This window comes from Nesoenas mayeri (genome assembly GCF_963082525.1).
Source record: "Nesoenas mayeri genome assembly, chromosome: 1".
NCBI classification, from domain to species: domain Eukaryota; kingdom Metazoa; phylum Chordata; class Aves; order Columbiformes; family Columbidae; genus Nesoenas; species Nesoenas mayeri.
In genome coordinates, this window is record NC_137541.1 from 66,361,847 (window position 1) to 66,381,891 (window position 20,045).

General features: G+C 43.5%; 1 protein-coding gene across 1 annotated transcript in view; it reads right to left on the reverse strand.

The window, feature by feature from the left end:
- Nucleotides 1–20,045, reverse strand: part of TMTC1 (transmembrane O-mannosyltransferase targeting cadherins 1) — a gene marked incomplete at both ends in the record, with an annotated part of 146,172 nt that overhangs the window by 75,168 nt on the left and 50,959 nt on the right. Inside the window, 2 exons of the mRNA XM_080350116.1 lie at nucleotides 11,241–11,344; nucleotides 12,344–12,425. Of these exons, the coding sequence (XP_080206242.1) occupies nucleotides 11,241–11,344; nucleotides 12,344–12,425 (186 nt within the window). The remainder of the gene's footprint in view (nucleotides 1–11,240; nucleotides 11,345–12,343; nucleotides 12,426–20,045) is intronic.

The window sequence follows — 20,045 nt, forward strand, 5'->3', positions numbered from 1 at the left end:
GCGCCAAAGATGGCAAATACTCCAAAATAAACAAATTTATATTCTATCCTGCATAGAATTTCTTCCATCTGAGCCTGCTTTGGCTGTTGTTATCATACCCAGTTGCCATGGTACCTTAGCAGGTTTATTAAAATGATAACAAAGGATGCCCAAGAGATGTCAAGTCACGTAGACAGAGGATTGTTTCACTCATCACTTACAAACATACCTCTCTGGAGTCAAAATGCAGCCCTTTCTCACAGCAGTTAAAACATTATGTTATATTTGTGGTAGAAGGGGTAAGATACTGAAGCTAAATGTGACTCCAGGCAGGCAGTATTGAAGTTTTCAGATGGGTGTTAGGCCAAGACACAGGGATGAAACAGGCCTAAATTCCTGTGAAAACATTTTTAGATAACCACAGTTAGGATATCAGTTTCTCTTCTCATCTGAAAAACAAACGCCTCCAGCAGCACAGCAACCCAAAAGCAGGGAGGCTTAGAGAGCTGGAATAATGTTTCATTGTAAACAGTGGAAAAGGCACATTCTCATTTCCCTGCAAATCTTCCTAAGCTCCCAGTTCTGATGGAAAATGGAACATTTCCACATTTTTAAGGTTTTCAGCCATTTGATACATGTGTCTTCCATCCCCCCGTTTTCATCTCCTTCCCTATCCTAAGGCAGTAAACAAGGGGGAAAAGTGAGACAAAATCCATCTTCTCTCTGAGCAGAAGCAGCAATTAAAAAGCCAGTTCCTATTTAAGAAAGCATCCCTCAAAAACGTAATCTAATTTTACTCAAACTCTGCTTATAATTTTGATTGTTCACTATTTCTAAAGGAACAAGTATGTCTTTTTCTAGTCACCAAGTCAATCTTTTCTGGCCTGCATTACAGAGGAACACGGCAAGACAAAATCTGATGGAGCTTAACCATGCCAAGGCGCTTACTTGTGATGTTACATGTGTATACAAGTGTGTATATTAGACAGGATTTTTGGAGCATTGAGTTAGCTTTGCACTTGACACCTTAGGAAAGCACAGTTTTTTGCAGGGACTGTCCTTTTATGCCCTGGCATATTAACATTTTCAATAAGCATCACAATATTCACAGGAGTTTGTATGCAAATCCCTACTTTACTCAGACTGGGCTGCTGGGCAGGAAGGAATGAGATGGCATTTGGCATTTTTGTAAACTGCAGCACTGCAGTTAAAGACGGACAAGTTGCTTTTCTGCATCTTCACTGGTAAGGCGGGAGCTGATAAACTGTTACGCAGCACAGAATAAGTAAACACAGTTTGCTGCCACAACAAATTGAGTCAGTTTAACAAACTTTCAGAGGAATTCAGAATAGCCAGATTAGTGTGCATTAAAGCATTTCTGCTGGAAGGTTAAGACAAACTGCTGTTGTGCTGTTGGAGCTGAGAAGACACTCTCCAGGACACGCACTCATCAGGAAAGGTTTGTAAACAAGTCCCTCTTTCCACCTGCTTGTGAGGTTTCCATCTTCCTTGGGAGCCATGTGCACAACTCGCTGACAGAGGCAGGTCCCAGAGGAGATGGACAATCACCCTGTTCCATCATAGTAATAATTACTGCCTTAAATATCCTCTGCCAAAAGCGGTGAACTATTTTAAGGCCCGTGACAGTCTTTACCATCTACGTATGGTCGACTGGTTCGCCTCTCCAGACACCCTACTGGAGAACCTTTGGCCATGTCTCTCATCATCAAGCCTGAACACCCTCGCTGAACGTGAATGTGCCTCCAGCAGCCACAGAAGCAAGATCAAGGAGGGCGCTGCCTGATTTTAGGAGGCACTTGTAAGCCGCAAGAAAACCTTGAGTGAGCTCTGACCCGAGCCAGAGTCCCGATATGCTTTCAGCATTACTAACCTGTCCTTGAATGTGACACGTGGCTTTACAAAATAAAGCACTACAAACCATCACTATTCTAGATACTAGTAACAGAAAAATAGCAAGATGCTAATAATAGCTACTGACAATTCAGTGGTGCTTTTTACTTATTGCTCTCAAAAGCACATAGTACTCTCCTTTACATCTGTGTGGCTCTCCTATCACAAGGCTAACCAGGGAGAAAGCTAAAGGTAGGAGAAACTTTGGAAGAACCCTCTCATCAAATCTGACATCGCAAGGAAATAATTTGCAAATTTTGGAAGACTTGAGGATTCATGGAGTCATTCCAGGAGGTAATTATATTTCAGCAGCCTACCTGCAAACAGCAACAAAAGTATTTTCTTTTAATTAGTTGACTAAATGAATTACATTTAAAATTAATGATCTTCTCTATATTGCTGTTCACGTCTGCTGGAATTCCAAGGGAGAAAAATCCCTGCCTGCAACATCTCCCGCTCTATCAGCTAATCCCAGGCAAGACAGAGTATTACTGGTGAGGTGACTGGAAGAACCTGCCTCTTAATTGGCAATCAGTTTTCTCCCAGGCCGGTTAACAGCATTTGCATTACAGCAGAGTCATTTTTTCTATTTGCAAATTGAACATGGAAATCCAAGTTTCAGCAGGTATCAAGTGATTCTCTTCACTTCTCAGCATCTCTGGGGGGTTCAGAAAAACACAACTACTCCTGTAGGTATGAGGTGTTGTCATGGCAATCCAGTTTGTTTAGTTTAAAATTTTTTAGTTTAAATTTACTGTTGCGTGCTTTGTTTGAGATAAATACAGGATGACTCATATCTAGAACCTGTTGCAGAAAACAACTATCTAAACTGATTGCTTCTGCTGCAAAAACAAAAGTAAAGGGTGCTACTTAAAGCCATAAACAACAGAACAGAAAAATACTTGAGGGATTGTTTGTTACCCTTTGCTGTAGAAGAGACTAACCACCTTGGAAAAGCCCCAGTCTCAGCTCTGCCAAACCAAAGCAATTAGAACACAAGATGATTGTGAGACTAGCTAAATAAAATACAAGATTTATAGACATTTATGTGAAATTTTATTTGCTTTCTGATTTGGGAGTGTCTTAAGCTTTTTTTCTCAGCTCCCAGGGCCTGAGATTACTGATTTCTTCCTAAAACTGTGCCACACAAATGATTACAGGACTCAGACCATGCCCCACCAAAGCCACATGGAAAAGCAGGGGCCAGTGACCCCGTTCTTTCTAGGTTCAAACAGGGGTACAACCTACCATCTACCCAGTTCTGGGACAACCCATCCCATTCCTGACAACCAACCTTACCCCAAAAGACCCAGCAGGGTATCCACCTGCAAGTGGAAGATTTTCCTGCACTGCAGACTTTAGCAAGGCAAAGGCAAAATATTCTCCTGCTTGGGAAAAAAAAAGTACCTGCACTTAACTGGTATTCAGAAAAAGAATGGGAGGCACAAAGAAGGGGTGATCTGAAAGAGAAGCATGAAGACCATTGTGGCCCATTCAGAAATCACAGACCTTGTTAGTGCTCTTTTGAGAAGACCTCCACACCTCCAGGCACTAAGAGTTTTCAGTTCACTGTAAGGGTGGAAAGAGCTCCTCTATTAGGAAATGCTTCTCACTTGCATTAACAGCTGAACTGATTTCAGCTCAAGGCTCTCTTCATCCTCTACAAAGCCCTAAAACCAAGTGTGTTCAATCAGCGCTTCACAATAATGTCCTCCTAGGACACATGTGGCTCCAATTATAACCAGGTGGTGGTATTTAAGGATATTGTCTTAAAATTGTATGTATTTGTGCTCCCCCTGGGAACTGCTGGTCCAGCCATACCTTCCCCCGTGAGTTTATTTTCCTGCTCTGTATATTGTCAGCCTAAACATTTTCTTTTCATAGCCTTAGAAGAAAAATCACACTTTGTCTATCCAGCACATTTGGTGATTGAGTAAGTCTACACAAACAAGCAAAAGACACACCAATTCCAATTTTAACATCCAAATGCAAGTATCCGCTAGACAGAAAACACTTGTAACTGGAAAAGGTGCCTGTGGATTCCTTTTCATCAAAACTTTTGCATCTAGGGGCAAAGAGCTGCTAGTCATTAGAGGACAGGAGTAGGAAAGACAAAGATACAGATAAACAGGCAGATGCAGCTTGATGAATAGTAAGGTGGGTTTGTGTGCACCAGGGACACAAGAGGAAAGGCAGACTATGTTGTCCTCTACAGCTTCACAGCCTGAAGAGCTTTGATGTGTTGAACAGCTCTCGCTCAGATGTTTCAGCTCTGTAGCTAAGAATCCGAAAAATATCAAATTCTTGAAGAGTAATGACTTTCAAAGAGCCTGTGAATTCCCAGTGAAACCTGAGCCTGCTGTCAGAGTCTCAATGCTGGAAGACCTGGGATTGATCTCACACTGTTTTCCCCCTGCAAACATCCGCATGCTGTGGGTGAGAGCGTGCCCAGTGATCAGACGTGACCCTCAGCTCACCACCCACAGCAGTATGTTCCAAAAGTCACACACCTGAAACCCCCCCAGCTGCTGGTGGGCAGCCACTACAGGAGAGGTTCACTGGGACAGTGGGGGACAGAGGGTGCCCTGGACACCTGCTGAGATGCTGGTGGCTGATCCTCAGGAAATTAAAAACCAGGCTTTATAAACCTGCTATGATAACGATTCTGGAAATGGTTCATTGTACCCCAGAGCATTACCTACCCCACACCAGCAGGAGTCAAGGGGATGTTCTGGGCACGCTGCTTTGCCTCAGGCCGCCCATGGCCAAGCCCTCCTGCATGGAACTATTTTGACAAGCAAAATGCATTGCCTGTAGGAATCAATGGCCTCTGATTTGGCTGCACCCCTTCACTCCATATGCAGGCTTTTGGCAGGGAAGGTTTCTTGTGTAACCAGCATTTGCAGCAAGCACCGTGACCTATTAAAAATGCCTATCAAGCTGATTGCCAGAGCAGCACTACCTGCCTGGGTTTGTTCAATAAACCAAGAAATCTTAACTGAGAGAGATGCTGAAATCCTTCAGGTGGCTTTGGGAAAGCAGGTTCCTCTGGGAACCTGCTACTGTAGGATGGCTTTTACTTTCTATAACAGCACCGTCTTCCAGATAGGCATCCCCTCCACTCCCAGCCCCTTTGGAATAAAGACTATATTTTACACTTAATGTATAGACTGTCTGGCCCCTGGGTGGGCATGACATCAATTCTTACCAACGCTGTTGTTCTCCCGTTTGGCTAGAATTGAGCCGTGAACGCTGGGTGCCCCCAGAGATCACCTGTAGAGCTGAAGTTTAGCACCTCTGGGCACATGACAGAAAGCACTGACAAAACAGGCAGAACTTTTCCACTCAGGAAGCATGCACAAGCCTGACTAATTAAGAACTGATGTGTCACATGGGTCTATTTTAATGCTAGTTCCTAGCCTAAAGTCAGTAAAAATCCCATACCAGAGTAGTTGCTGCACTTGACTTCTATCGCCTCGGCAGAACTGGCTGGCACAGGGACTCACTTCTTCAGCCTAGGTCAGCTGTGTGCCTCTCGGTAGTTCATCCCCTTCAAAGTTACAACTGGGATGATTAAATGCATTGCTTGGGAAATAGTCGCAAATCTCTATGAAAAGGAGTATATGCCAGTTTTTACGTACAAGCATTTCTTAGGCTTTCTGTGGCACTGAATTCTCATTTACCTGATTGAAGCAGCATAGAAATACAGAAAGCCAGCTTCTTACAGAGAGAGCAGTTCAACCATGGGACAATGTTATCTCAAGGCAGTCTTAGTAGAAATACATTAACTATTTAATGAAACACCAAAAATAAGCCTGCGTCATGCCCTGAGCGATCAGCCAAGGGAGGTCACAAGGCAAATGCCAGCAGAAATTAATATAACTTGATTCCCAAAGATACAGTTTTAAAAAACCCACACTTTCTTAGTTTGAAATTACTGGTAGGATTTAATCTGTTTCACGCACCTTGAGACATGCTGTACAATGGACTTTTCCCTTGTCTCACCACGGTGTTAGTAATACAATCTGTTTATCCAGAGGAGGCCTCCTACTTGTTTCCCCTCAAGAATGGCAGAAGAAAGGAACATTGTGCAAAACGTCTGAAGCATGACAGCCCCACTGTTCAACACCCAGCTAAACACTCCAGCTGCACTTCGGTGCGCTGCTTACCTAAAGCCGGGGGAGCTTGCGAAACCTTTCTAATTGCTTTCTTCCTCAAATTTCATCTAATATGAGCAAGAATGTTTTAACAGTGGCTTGGGGTTGGTTTTTCTATTGCAGCAGCTTACCCATAGCAGATTTTGAGCTGTGTGCTTTAAGGTAGGTCACCAGAGAAGGTTTTTGTGTGTCCTTTCTGCGGCAGACAACAGCCTGTATGGACAGGCTCTACTGGCAAGGCTTACAAAGAGCAGGATTCCCAACACTGTCATTTCTGCCTCCACTGAGAAAGCGAATGATGGACAGCTTTCATCTTCTCAGATCACCCCTGCCAAGCAACACACTGAAGGACATGGAAATGTAGCTTTCATTTATGTCACTGTAAGTTTTGAAGTATTTGGGGATATTAGAAATATCCAGTACCTTGCAGGGACTGAAGCATTCATATTCTGACTTTCAAAGCATTTACTTGCATCCCCATTCACTTGTAATTTTAAGGAAAGTAATTTAGTAAACACACTGAACAGATTATTTCTTTAATACTGCAAAACTGTCATTGTTTCAGTGTATTTTGTCTTCCAATGGTTAAATAAACCACCATCTATCTACTTTAATTGATAAGCTTGTGTTATCCAAGATCGGAGACAGGTTGCACAGAAAATACAGTCACGTTCTAAGCCCAAACCGGGCCACACTAAGGGTCTGTCTAGACCAGGATCCTCTCTCCAGCAGTGACCAAAAATTAATACCAAGCACAACATATACAAACATGGTAATTTTTCCCAGTTTCTAGCTGGCAAATCTGAGTTGAATATGGTTTCTGCATATTTAGTAGTCTAGATTTCTTTTTTTAACTTGGCAAATCTCTCTTTGAGCCTGCATAAACTTTCAGCACACCCACAGCATCCTGCAGGAAGGAGCTCCTCAGCTCTGTTACCTGTTACAAGCCACGTCCTTGGCTTGCTTTGAACCTGTCTCCTCTTAGATTCATTTGGCACACCTTTATTTCTATATGCTCCCCTCCTCCACACAATCATGGATGCATAGACCTCTCTCACACCCTCAGTCGTCTAATTTACACTACAAGCGTCATAAGGGCTGACAAAATCTGACCTCATTACTCAATACTTTTTCAAACCTGAACTTATATCTACCTCTAATCTTAGCCAGACTCCAATAACCCTTGCCAGTCTTGGGACAAACTACACCTGTAGAGCTCACCAGCTGACACAGAAATCTTGTAAGGGTTAACAGTACTCTTTTGGGTTCATCCCATATCAACCAAGACCCCAACTCCAGATCTGACTTTATGATTTTCACAAAGACTGCCACACATTTCCAAACAAGTGTTTTTCTTTCTTTTTTTTACTCCACTTGTTGTCATCAACCTTCCTCCTGGCCGCACCGAGCTGGCCAAGTCTTACAATAACTTTCAACTCTGTTGAAAAGTGTAACATTTACTCTGGTGAGACACGCATGCACAATAGCCACACTCCCAGCTCAGTGCAAATACAGATGACTGCTTGCAAACAGAAACTCCTCTTTGTGCCCTGCGTGTTTTGAGGGTTACAAAACAACTTGCCCCTTGCCTGAGTGCTAACCCTTGCTTCAGCCATAGTCAAAGTGTTAGTAACCACCTCAAGATCACCACCCAACACTGGCCTTTCTTTTAGCTTCATGGGGCTTCTCCCTTCTGGTCATAACAGCAAACTTGTCTCTTCTACTCACTTCCTCCCAACTCAACCCAAAGTAACATCCTGGCTTTGAAGTAAGTGCTGTGACCTAATTACTGCCTTCAAAAGCTCTTTAAAAGCTTCTCACACCAACTCTTCCTATGCTGCTGCTGTAGGTGTCCACAGCTGAGTAACACACCATTTAGCATCTTCTCTGAGGCTGGACCATAACCACAGAGTCTCCCATGTGACTGGACATCCACCAGTCGGGCAAGCAACCACACACCCAGCACCTACTTGGATGTTGATCTACTTAAGCCTTGATGTCCTAGACCCTAACCTAACATCACCCCTAACAATGGGGCCAGCAAGTTGTATCACGTCAAAATCCACCCTCAAGCAACTTAACTCAGCTAACACCACTTCTTATTTCCACCCCGTGGAAATACTAGGCTTCAAAAACAATCTGGTCTCTTCAGCCTTCCTCTTCCTTTCACCTAAGCTGAACGCCAGCCCTGCACCTCAGCCCAGCCTTGTCACTGGTCAGACACACAGACCTTCCTGGAAACCAGGCCAATGCCATTCAACCTTGCCAGATCCATCAGACGTCCCAGTCCTGCACTCATGATGATGGGTACATACAACATCAGTTCTGCACCAATAGTTTTAGCTCTGACCATGATAAGATAATGTCTCAGGTGAGAGTTATAGTTTGAGTCTGAAAGAGGAGGTGAGGAAGGAAGAGGTTTGTTGCCAAGAGAAGGGCTGTGGTCAGTGGGTGCATTATGGGCTGTCAGTTCAGAGACAGTCATCGGGTCTCAGTCTGCCTTGCAAGATTGACCACTCATCCATTTGGCAAAAATTTGCCACCCCAGCTGTCCAGACACTCACCCTAAGGTATCATCCACATTGAATAGTCCTCCCACAGCTCTGTGAGATTAGCAAGACTGAACAACAAAATATAGCTCTCATCTCTGATTTCTTTTTTCTACATGGACCTCACAGGTCTAACAAGAAGACGACTGCCAGAAGAACAGCTGGGCGTGTAGCCAGCTCTGAGGCAGTCAGTGGACCACCCCCTATTTGGAAGTGAAGGGTAGGGGTCTGGGTTCAGGAAAGAAGGTGTTGCTGCGCAAGCCTAACACACTGGCAAGTGGATCCTGCAGCCTTAGGGTGGTGCATGGGATCAGGATAGCTGGGTCTTGGCCTCTTTCAAGTCATTCGATTGCAAGCTCAAGCTTAAGGTTTGAGTTGAGACAAATAAGAATTGCAGAGAAGAATTTATAGACATATTCTGCAGGTACCTCACATCTAAGATGAAGGCTCATGCCAGGCACCTAGGGTTAAGGTCAACAGAAGCTCGAGAGCCAGCTTATTTCTAGATCATACAGTGCCTGCAGAGTAAGGACAGGGATTATCACAGGTCAGCAACAAGATCCATGGCAGGGAAAGTGGCAGGTACTGAACTGCAGCAACATGCTGCCAGGGCCCTGATGAGCCTCACCTGGCCCCACACCTGATGTCCAGTGCTCTAGGAGCCCCATTTCAGCTCAGCCCTGTCTCCTGGATGGACCCTGGAACTATGCTGTAGGTAGCTTGTCTCCTGGATGGACCCCCATAGACACAAGTTCTCACTTGTTCCTACTCCTGCCTCTCGCCCTTTATTCCTGGATGGACTTTGGGCCAGTGTTGCAGCCTTGCCTCCAGTCCTGCCTCCTAACTGGACCCTGACCAGGATTCAACAACAAATGTTCTTTTCAGCTTCAGTTATCAGCACCCATGACTGAGCATCAGCCACGGGAGGTTGGTGCTAGATGAGCAGGGAAGGAATTTACCAACTAAATTTAACTCTGCATATTAGAAAGCCATGTAACAGCTGACATTGGGGCTTGCCGAAAGGATAGGTTTTCTGGATGGAAGGCACAGGCTTCTGGGTAAACTGGCTGAAGTGAGGATTAAGATTAAGCTCAGCAGAAGTCGAAGAGCTGGGATAACTACAGGGTTTTGGAATCTCTCTAGAACAATAATACTGGTTTTTACTGGTAGGTGTTGCTGGACTGCAGGTGAAGCTAGGGCTGCTGCTGGGGCCAGAGAGGACATCATTTGTCATTCATGAGGCTGTTAATAAAATCCACAGTACCAGTGGTAAAAATAGTCACTGTTTCATACCCCAAGAATGACTTGGCTTTGGCGTTTAAAAAGCCTTCCCCTGACATTATGAGATGTAAAGAGACAAACACACGAAAGACATTTGCAGCCAGAATACGTAATTGGAATCAGGCCAGGATCATTTATGAGACTTGATGACCCCCATCTCAGCATAAACATATCAAAAAGGGACAGCAGCAAATCCTTCACGCTGTGCCGCACAGAGTCTGGTATTAATAACTCTGCCAGAAACGCTGCAAACAGATCAGAGCTTTCCAAATCAGACAGCGTGCTTCCTGAAAGCACTTTTAGCCTTGATGGTAATAGGAGCTGTTGTCACATTATCATAAAGGTCTCCCAAATGAGATCCAGTCCAATTCTGGACCAGATGTTGAATAAGGATTGTTTGATCTTAACCTGCGTCTCAGCTGCAATTCTGCTGTTGGAATGAGGAGCCAGCAAGTGACACAGAGGAGGACTGTTCCTATTCTCATTCAAGATATCAGGAAACTCCTCCAGAAGCCTCCCAAGAGTCTTTCCCCAGTTCAGTAGCTAACCAGAGCAGTTATGCACATGGCTCTGTCTTAAGAGGAAATCAACAACTTCCTACCACATTTACTCGGAACACAGGTCTGGTTAGGTTTGGAGGGAAGAGCTAAAGCACAGCCGCCACTGCCTTGCTGGTGTGGCCCAGAAGAACCAGAAAGATATGGTATCAGCCCACCTAACCACACACCGGGTCCCAGGCAAGGGAAAAAAAGTACCGAATTTAAGCATTAAGTACCTTTAAAAAAATAGTGATAAAATAACACAAATCTGTTAACACAAATTTCAGGTTCACTGTTTTTAATTAATCCATGGCAGCCCATCCTATGCATAGCCAGAGCTGTGCAGTACTCTGTGCCACTGGGGTCCTGCCTTCCACCTCACTTATCAGCCATTCATATTCCACCAACAGGCATGGTCATCCCCTTTTTATACAAAATTCAGCTGAAGCCGAAACCCTGAATGCTTGCATACCATAGCTCAGGAGTAGCCAGTTTTAAGGTTTAGGATTAGGCTTCAGACCCTGGGTTTTTCAGTCCTTTGCTCAGGCAATTAAACTGTATTATTTGGGCTTTGCATAAAAATAAGCCCACATTTTTCAGTAAGAATGCATCTGTAAAATAACTCTACACATCCCAAAACATGCTTGAGGGTTCAAATAATGCTGGTTGCTTTGTATTCTAGACAGAGCAACAAGGAGAAGTAATTAAGACAACAAAACAAGTCTTCTCATTTTGCATCTGTAAAACATCCCAGGTATAGGGGAAAAAAATAACGTCAAGACTGCCCTTTTGAAAAATATTTTGTTTGATTAGTGGCATCATACCTCGTCAGTAAATACGGCGAGAATGAAGCTGGATTGTCCTGCTCTGAAAACATCGGCATGGATCCTCCCATTATCCAGAGGCGGAAATACAACACGAGAATCACCTTCAAAGAACAACACCTCGGTTAGCAATGCGCTGCCTAGAAGAACGAGGGCCTCCAGCAAATATGTTGTTGTGATAGCTCCCCATGCTCTGCCCTGTGCCCAGAAGTGAGTCAGCTCAGTGGTTTAGGCAAAATCCCACTTTGCCACCCTCTGCAGGGTGACAAATGTGCCAACCCTCAGCACAGACAGCACGCTGTGTTGTTGCGTGTCCCATCCCATTCACACGTGCATTACTGACAGCAACTGGCACATCTTGGCTAAACATGACAAAGGCAACATTTTGAAGGACAAATCTGTCATCCTGGTCCAGCTCAGACTGCAGAGTTTCACTATTGACCTCTACCCAAATACAGAGGAGAAAAATCATGGCTGATGTCCTAAAAGCTATTATTGCTCACTGATGCTGGCACAGGTGTAAAGACAAACTCCATTGGTGTTTCTCATGCTGTGTAATCCTAATCCCTGAAAGGATTTCTGCAGGCTGGGACTCCTCTACCTTTCTGAGAACCACTTGGCAATGGACAAGCAAGGGAATCTGGCTCCTAGAGCAGCACAAGGAGTTTTACATCCCGCAAACCTCCATGGAGGTCTTTGTTTTTTTCCCTGCCATGTGTCAAGTCCTGCTTGGAGAGCACCAAGCAGCAGGTATTTGCAGGCAGAGCTTTTCTTGTGACTCCTACCGAGCCCTGCGCTGGCACTAACAGCACGCCACTGAAAAGTCAGCCCAGCACCACGGAGTCTCCCTGTATTTAGGGCAGGAAACACTTGCTCATGATTACATGGTTGAAAGAGCAATCACTATAAATTGAAAAAAAATTTGAACCGTAAACACAGCAATATTCTTGTCTCTGCCCAGCCAAAGTATTCTAGACTATCTTCCAAGACTAACTTTGTATTAAGATCTACCATCTAAGCTTTCTGAGTTTTTTGGGACACTACCATGCAATGTTCATTCTTATCACACAGAGAAATACATGGTAAAGTCCATTTGTACTTACGTAGCTTATCACCAAAGCAGCTCTCTTCAAAAAAGGCCTTGCAGTATACAAGAAATTCTGATTGTTATTTGCAGTCAGGTAGCTGAAACATAAGAAGACAAATATTTATTTAAATACCTTGAAACAATAACTTGTTTTTCAAACTGGAAAAAAAAAAAGCCGTACATTATTTTATCCACCCTAAACTAACGTGCAGCAATAATGACATCACTCTTACTCTTCAAAGCTCTTTCCACATGACTTAAGTGAGACCACTTCAAATAATACACACTACAATACGTGGCAGTTTCCCCATCAAAATCTGGTTTTGGTTTGGTTTTAAATCATCAGTTCACTCCTTAATCCTCAGAAAATCCTCACGTGTCTCACCAAGATTGCTGTCTTCAGACTCCCAGAAGACTACACAGACACGTTTTTGAAAGGTCACCCAAACAAAGCAATTCAGTTTTAGGCTGTGATTAAAATGCAAAAACTCCTTGTTCCCAGCTCTCTCAGTCTCTAGAGATAGGAATAACTGTCTAGCAGAACCGAAGTTATTTTAAGCATTTTTTTTTAAAGTGTATTTTGCATGCTTAAGTTTCATTACAAGTCTGCTGACAAGGTGTTATGATAATTAACTGCAGAGAGACAAACATACAGGTGGCTTATTGTTGTAGGAGTGTTCATAAAAACCTTCCTGTTTCTCAATCAGTAAAATTAAACTATATCTGGAGCCAAAACTACACATTTATTTTAATATAGGGGAGAAGCACTTGCCAAATTCTAAGGAGCTTTCTTAATATAACAAATGGTGCCATGACTATGACATTAATTCAATGATAATTTCACTTCTACTGAACCTTACAGAGGCTTCGTCATTGTAATAAAGTGATGAGAAGCAAAAAGAAATACAGAAGAGATAACAGGAATATTTTAAGCAGAGAAGAGCTAGAAAACTATTGAAAAAATGACAAATAATTTTAAGAAGTTATAAATATCAGGTAAACAAAATAAATTCAGAATGAAAACATTTGCAGGTCCCTCTGTGTAACATACAACCAGTATTGGGATACTCTATTTAAATGATTTACAAAAACTGCACCGTGAATCACAACAACAGCACGCAAGTTACCTTTCAAGTATGAAAGCATCATACCTTTATCCTGTGAACATCTCGCATGTAAAATGCATCTTATTTCCTCTCCAAATTCCTCAACACAGTCTATCATCTGATTGCTTCCACGCTTCAAGTCTTTGAAAAAACAGGATTGCAGCACTTCCTAATGCTGCCAAGAGTCTTTAATATCTGGCTTTTTGTTCGAATTTTCTATAGTAGGAAGTTTGCAAGCCTGGTCACCATGGCAAGATGGAGAAAAGATTACACTGAAGACAAAAGAAACGGGGGCAAAGCCAGCAAGAAACAGACACGGCATTTAACAAGACAAAAGTATACCTGTGTGCTCTCTACAAAATAACTGCTGACCAGAAAATTTCCCCTAAGTTTCATACCTAAAACTTAGGAACCAAACCATACACTTTAAAGCAAGCCAGATGACTTTCAGTCTTTGGCGTCTACTTATTTACAAACGTTGACATTTAAGGACTAAATCTGACTTAAATGTCAGATTAGTCTTCAAGGGCTGAACTCCGCAAAGTGCAAAGTGTTTAGAGCTCCTACTGATTTTCATGAGGCTCCAGCAACTACAAGTGAGATGAAACTAAGCCTTCAGCTTTCTCTCTCCATGAAAGGTCAGGTTGGCCTCCAAGTGTTCACCATGGCTCTGCTCCAAGGCCCACCGGAGCCAAAGGGAAAGCCTCTTGGTGGTTTTAACAGCAGTTGGATCAAACCCCAGTCTTTTGTTCCCTACTGGAACCTTTTAAGAAACTCAATCCCCTCGTGATTTGCAGTGGGAACAGAAGTGTTGGGTTGCTTTTTGTTTATATTTTTATGGGTGGAGGGAGGAGAGCCCTCTATTAATCATGCTGCCTGACTCTTTTCAAGAACCTGTTTTCACTCACGTGTAGTTTTAACTAACTGCAACACTTTGGGCAGAATTTTTCCATTACAATTATTTGCTTTAGGTGGAATTATTCTGGATAAAGATCAGCCAGAACACTTCAGCTCTTTCTCCAAGACTTTAACTAGAGACAGAGGAGCACTTTTACTGGTGTCAAGAATAGTGCCAACTTCATCCTTGAGAAACTGCATCACCTTGCACCAGTGACCTAAAACTCATGAGGCGGCCGTCATCTCTGGGCCACGTGTTTGCCACCCTCCAAAACAGCCACCCATGGTTGGCCAAGCCACCAGCACAGGGAGCAGAACCTGAGGGGAGGTGGGAACATGCAGACCCCACTGCTTTGCCATGCTCAGCATGGATCTGGCTTTTAACAGATCAAGTTTGCATCAAAGATGTTCCAGCTGGAACAATTGCTAGGGATGACGTGCTGTTCGTGAAGGCAGCTCTTCAGCAAGAAGGGTGAACTTCATTTTAGGCTGCTGAGGCCGAGGAAACCACGTCTGTGCTTCGAGGCCTTGCAAAACTAGACACTGATCTGGATCTAAACACTGGCCTCCAGATGAACCCACACCATTACCATCTCTCTGTTCCCTCCCAAGCCTGGCCTGAAAAATTAAAGCCAGAAAATGAATGTAAACGGAAGGCAGTAGTTGCTCTTTCATCCTTGGCAGTAGAGTTGAAGAACGCTTACTCTTTAAACATCTTGAGTTTGACTTTTTATTTTGTCTGCCTATGAGTAACTGAAATGCTGCCCTTGCCACCTTCCTTGCAGCAAGCATCACACACCATGCAAGATAACAAACACAGTTTCAAGGCGTAAGTTTATCGGCAAGTCGAAGTTAATTTGAAGTGCTCCACTGAATTGCAGGGTAGCTCTGGCCACTGCAGAGCAGGCCTTTTGAAAGCATTTCAGGAAATCCTGACAGGCCCCTCACAGTTTATGTTGTGGAGCAGTAACATCTCCAGGGAAGAAATAAATATAAATAAATAAATAAAAAGCCCCCTGCATTGACACCAACTGCAAATCATCACTCTGTGCTAGGGAGCCCATGGGCAGCAAGCAAGAAGGAACCAGAATGAAAGCAATGGGTAACTGGGAATGGATGAAGCAAGAGAGTTCAGAGAGCCCTGAGCTTTCCAATGCTTCATCCAAATGCTTTTGCTACTTTGCAGCTTCAGTTGCTTTCCGTGACAGTTCAATTAATAAGCAAAGCTCTTCCATTTTAAGAAAGCTGCTGTCTTCAAGTCTACCTGGAAGCCACACGAGACAATATGGTTCATTGCTTGGTAATCCAGCTGTCTGCCCACAGAGCAACCTGTAGGAGTGGTATAAACATATGAGTTATACTCAGTACATCAAAGCTTTACAAGAACTATATGGTTTTCCAGAGTACCTGACTGAGGCTACTACTTGTTTCAGGAAAGGCAACTAGGAAAACATTTCTGCTGCAGGCAAAAAACACCACACAGCTTCTGTATTAAAATCAAACAAACTGCAAATGGGACCTGGATGAGGAAGTTTGCTAAACATCAGCATGTAAAATGAAGTAGCATTTCCCATGTAAAACTGTGGCTTGCAAAAACATCTGAAGTGACATTGAACATTGCTCAGACAACCTTAACATCAGCCAGAGCTCTTTATTTTGTCTTCAGCTAGCACAATCAAAGCAATTACAGCAGCTTAACTGGTTTATAGCTGTTTTAAACAGCTCCTTTGTATAAAGTCATTTACAGGTCAGATTTCCTTGCATTTGCCAACCACACCAGGCTGCCAGACATCCCACTGTTCATGGGAACCACTCCCTATCACCTGCTCCACCCCGACCAGCATAATGAGGCTCTTGGTGCCAAAACACACACACGCATCCACTCCCACAAGAGAGCAGTATGTACGAAAACTGTATCAATGGTAGCTACATGCAGCAAAATGCCTCCAGGGTAGGCAAACATTTCAAGGTGCGTGTCTCCCAGATTTTGATAATGAAATGATAAAATTAGCAGAGGAAATCCAGATTGGCAGATTTGCTAAATGAGTGTGAAAAGAGCCCGTCTGGGCAGAAGTTCCACCTCTGCTTTGTGCCAGCTTTCCCAGAAAGCAAACCAGCGTGTCATTGCCTACTTGCTATCTTTTAAAAGCCTTTCAGGAATACCCTCCAAAGCAACCGGAATCACAACAAATGATAAATCCAAGAAATGCTTCATAATGCGGGGACTTCTCTCGCACAGTTCAAGCGGAGGCCAGGACAGATATTTGGCAGCTCTGGCTTCCTGAAAAGCACGGCTCATCCTGAAATCATTTACATCATCAGGGCACTCGGATGTTTTATAATTGAAGATAGCAGGGTAGGTGGCCTAGTAAAACTCAATACCGCGCAGTTTACAGGAATGTAAACTTTGCTGGTACCAGATGGACTCTGTGTTAATCAAAACAAACTTCTCTAAGAAGAAGGCAGCTTTTTTAATTCGCCTGTACCCTTGGAGGCATCCAGAGTGCGCAGAAAGGAGCGGGGCAGCTCCTCAGTTGCCACTCATTGCCACGGCTGTGTGAGCTGTCGCAAAGGGGTATCAGCAACACATTGATCCCACGCTGCGGCTGAGCCAGCTTTGGTATAAAACATGAATTCACTCTTGTTTTCTCTTCGAAGGGTTTCTCAAGAAAACTGGACAAACAATTAGGATATATGATGGATGGTCCCTGTTGGGGACACCTAAAAGACCAAGAAAAGTATGCAGTAGAAAAAGCTTTGGTGTTTCGAGAGCTTGTTTTGGCCAGGTCCCTTTGCTGTGAGATCCCCGTTTATGTTCTCCTCAGGAAACAGAACCAACTCCTAGCAATTGCCAGAGTTTTAAACCAGCCCTTTCATAACCTCTAATCAAGACTCTTCAAACTCAGAAGGGGCTATTTTAAGTGAATATCAGAGCTTTAGGTCATTGGTAGATGCACATCTAATTCCAAACCAGTGTGACAGACTCCCCTGCTGAGAATGCACAATTTTTACAGGAGCCACATTTTGTCTAGAGTGACCACCTTACCTCTTCTGTTATACTTAAATATGACTTCTCTAATAATCTGTCCAGCCAGCTACATCTTATATTATAGAGGTATCTTTTCATCCAAGCTTGGCCTGTATTCTTCTTTGAGGACTACCATTGAAGGGCAAGTGCATGTGATATCCCAGGAGAAAACAGGAATGAAAATCCATTGTGGAGTAAAAAAATTGAATTAAAAAAAAAAAAAAATATATATATATATATAAAAATATATATATACAACAGATGCATCTGGATTTTCAACTTGCTTAAAATACCTGTTAATGCACGGAAATAAAATACCAGTCATATAGCTACAGGCTTTGCACAGGAGGAGAAAGAAAATCCCTCCTGCTTCCTTCCATATGAGTAGTCCTGACATTCTCTGTAGCATATGTATGGCATCCTTGCTCCTTATCTCCCCAGAGAGCCCTAAATCCCAGCCACCACTAACCCACACAGACCCAGATGCATAAACACACGCAAACAGAAGCAGTTTTACAGACCCTTTAGGGGGCCATGGAGAGATTTTACAAATGTCACAACTGTTTTAACTCATTCGCACTGATAATGTCACGTATTCTTTGTGTACTGTTTCAGTTGCGACCACATTTGGAGTTCTTGCTGTTTATTGGATTTTAGGGAAATCAGAGCAGGGCATAACTGCATCGGCATATATGGCAGGGAAGGTGATCCCACTCATACTGTTCTGTATTCTTTTGGGAAATACATACCTCATTCTGTGTGGGATGAAAGTAGAAGAAGAAAAGCAGAAGGAACAGGGAAAGGAAGAGAGAGAGGCACAGTAAGGGATCAGGAATAGAAAAAGAAAAAAAGGAAAGTAGCAAAATGCTCTTAACGGATCAAAGATGTGAGATGTGACCAAGAAGATGAAAAAGGGCTTCCCTTCATACCAGACATTCCACTGACGCGACAAGGAGACAAGGTGGAGCAGGGCTAACAGGAAAAATAAGACCTCATCAAAGCACAGCCACCTTCCTCCAGATCTCAGGAAACCAAAGCATCATGCCTGCAAATTAAAGCTGCCATTGATTTCAGCCATTTTATTTCTTCTGTCTCACACACACCTAAGGCATTGAAATCCACTCTTGGGCTCATTATTCCCTGTTCTAGGCCTGTTAATGACCAGTATAGAGGTATTCCAAGCAATTGCATTAGAAGCAGCACTGGTAGAAGCTTTGGCTGCTCCAAACGTTCAACTACAAACCCCTATTTTCATCTGATTGCTCTTTTGAAAGCTTCATTCATTCAGGCTGAAAGTTTTCCCTTCCAGGAGCTTGTGTCAAGCTGAAATTGTTTTCTTCCTTGAAAGTATCAGGTAAAACAGGCTGTTCCTGAAAAAACAACTGGAAAGATTTGCCCATATCGACAAAGTCGTGCGACCACTTTATTTGGAAAACTTCCATGGTTCAAGTACTTTGGAACAGGGATCTGAAATTTAGCGGAGGGACTGCAGAGATGTGCCTGTTTTGCTTTTAGCAACAACTTGCTCCGCTTCTGGGAACGTGACAAGGCACTGGGGAAAAAAATCTCTATTTGCAACGCTCACTAGAGATTTGTATCAGTACCCCAGGGTCTCCTACCAAACACCATCTAGCAGGGGCCTGGAGGAACAACATCAGAGTCTCCTTGCACTGCTCCTGCAAAGCCATTGAGATACAAGATCCTCTCTCCTGCAATGCCTGTACCCACTCTGGAGGAGAACATTTGCTTGGACTGCAGAGTGCTGAAAGTTTGCAGCTGAGGAAGAGGCTACATGAGTATGAGTTACTATACAAGGAAAAGAAGGGATAAAAGAGAAAGAAGGTAGGCACGAGGGGCAAAGGAATGGGAGCAAAGAGGAGCCAGGACTGGAGAGCTCATTAATGTTTTTAAATATGTAAAGGGTGAGTGTCATGAGGATGGAGCCAGGCTCTTCTCAGTGACAACTAAGGAAAGGACAAGGGGCAATGGGTACAAACTAGAACACAGGAGGTTCCACTTAAATATGAGAAGAAACTTCTTCTCAGTAAGGGTAAGAGCGCACTGGAACAGGCTGCCCAGGGGTGTTGTGGAGTCTCCTTCTCTGGAGACATTCAAAACCCGACTGGACACATTCCTGTGTAACCTCATCTAGGTGTTCCTGCCCCAGTGGGGAGATTGGACTAGATGATCTTTTGAGGTCCCTTCCAATCCCTAACATTCTGTGATTCTGTGTTAGAAAGGAAGAGAAAGATGAAGATACAGGGAGATATTCAGACCTCTGTTTTTGTCAAAGATCCAGCAGCAGTACCCAAGAAATCTGCTGTTACTGGAGCTCCATTCACTTGTGTTCCCAGTGAGGAGCTGGACTGCAGCATCACATCCACTGGAGGAAAGACCCATCACCTCTTTCCTCCTCTGTGCATCAGCCCTAAAAAAAGTGATGGGCACTGATAAGAAGCATAGGGGTAGGATAAGGTTAGCTGGTCCCAGTCTCAGCTCCTGAAACAACTCTTTTAGGAGTTTAAATAACTTATTGGTACAGAGTCGGACTCGAAGAAGGAGGGGAAGAAAGCAAACTTTTAGAGCCGAGCCTGCTTTCAATCAGGCCAAACGTTCAGTCGTTTATTTTTTTCTTAAATATGTTTGCTGAACTGAGTTATATTTTTTAAGTCATCATTTGGGGTCAG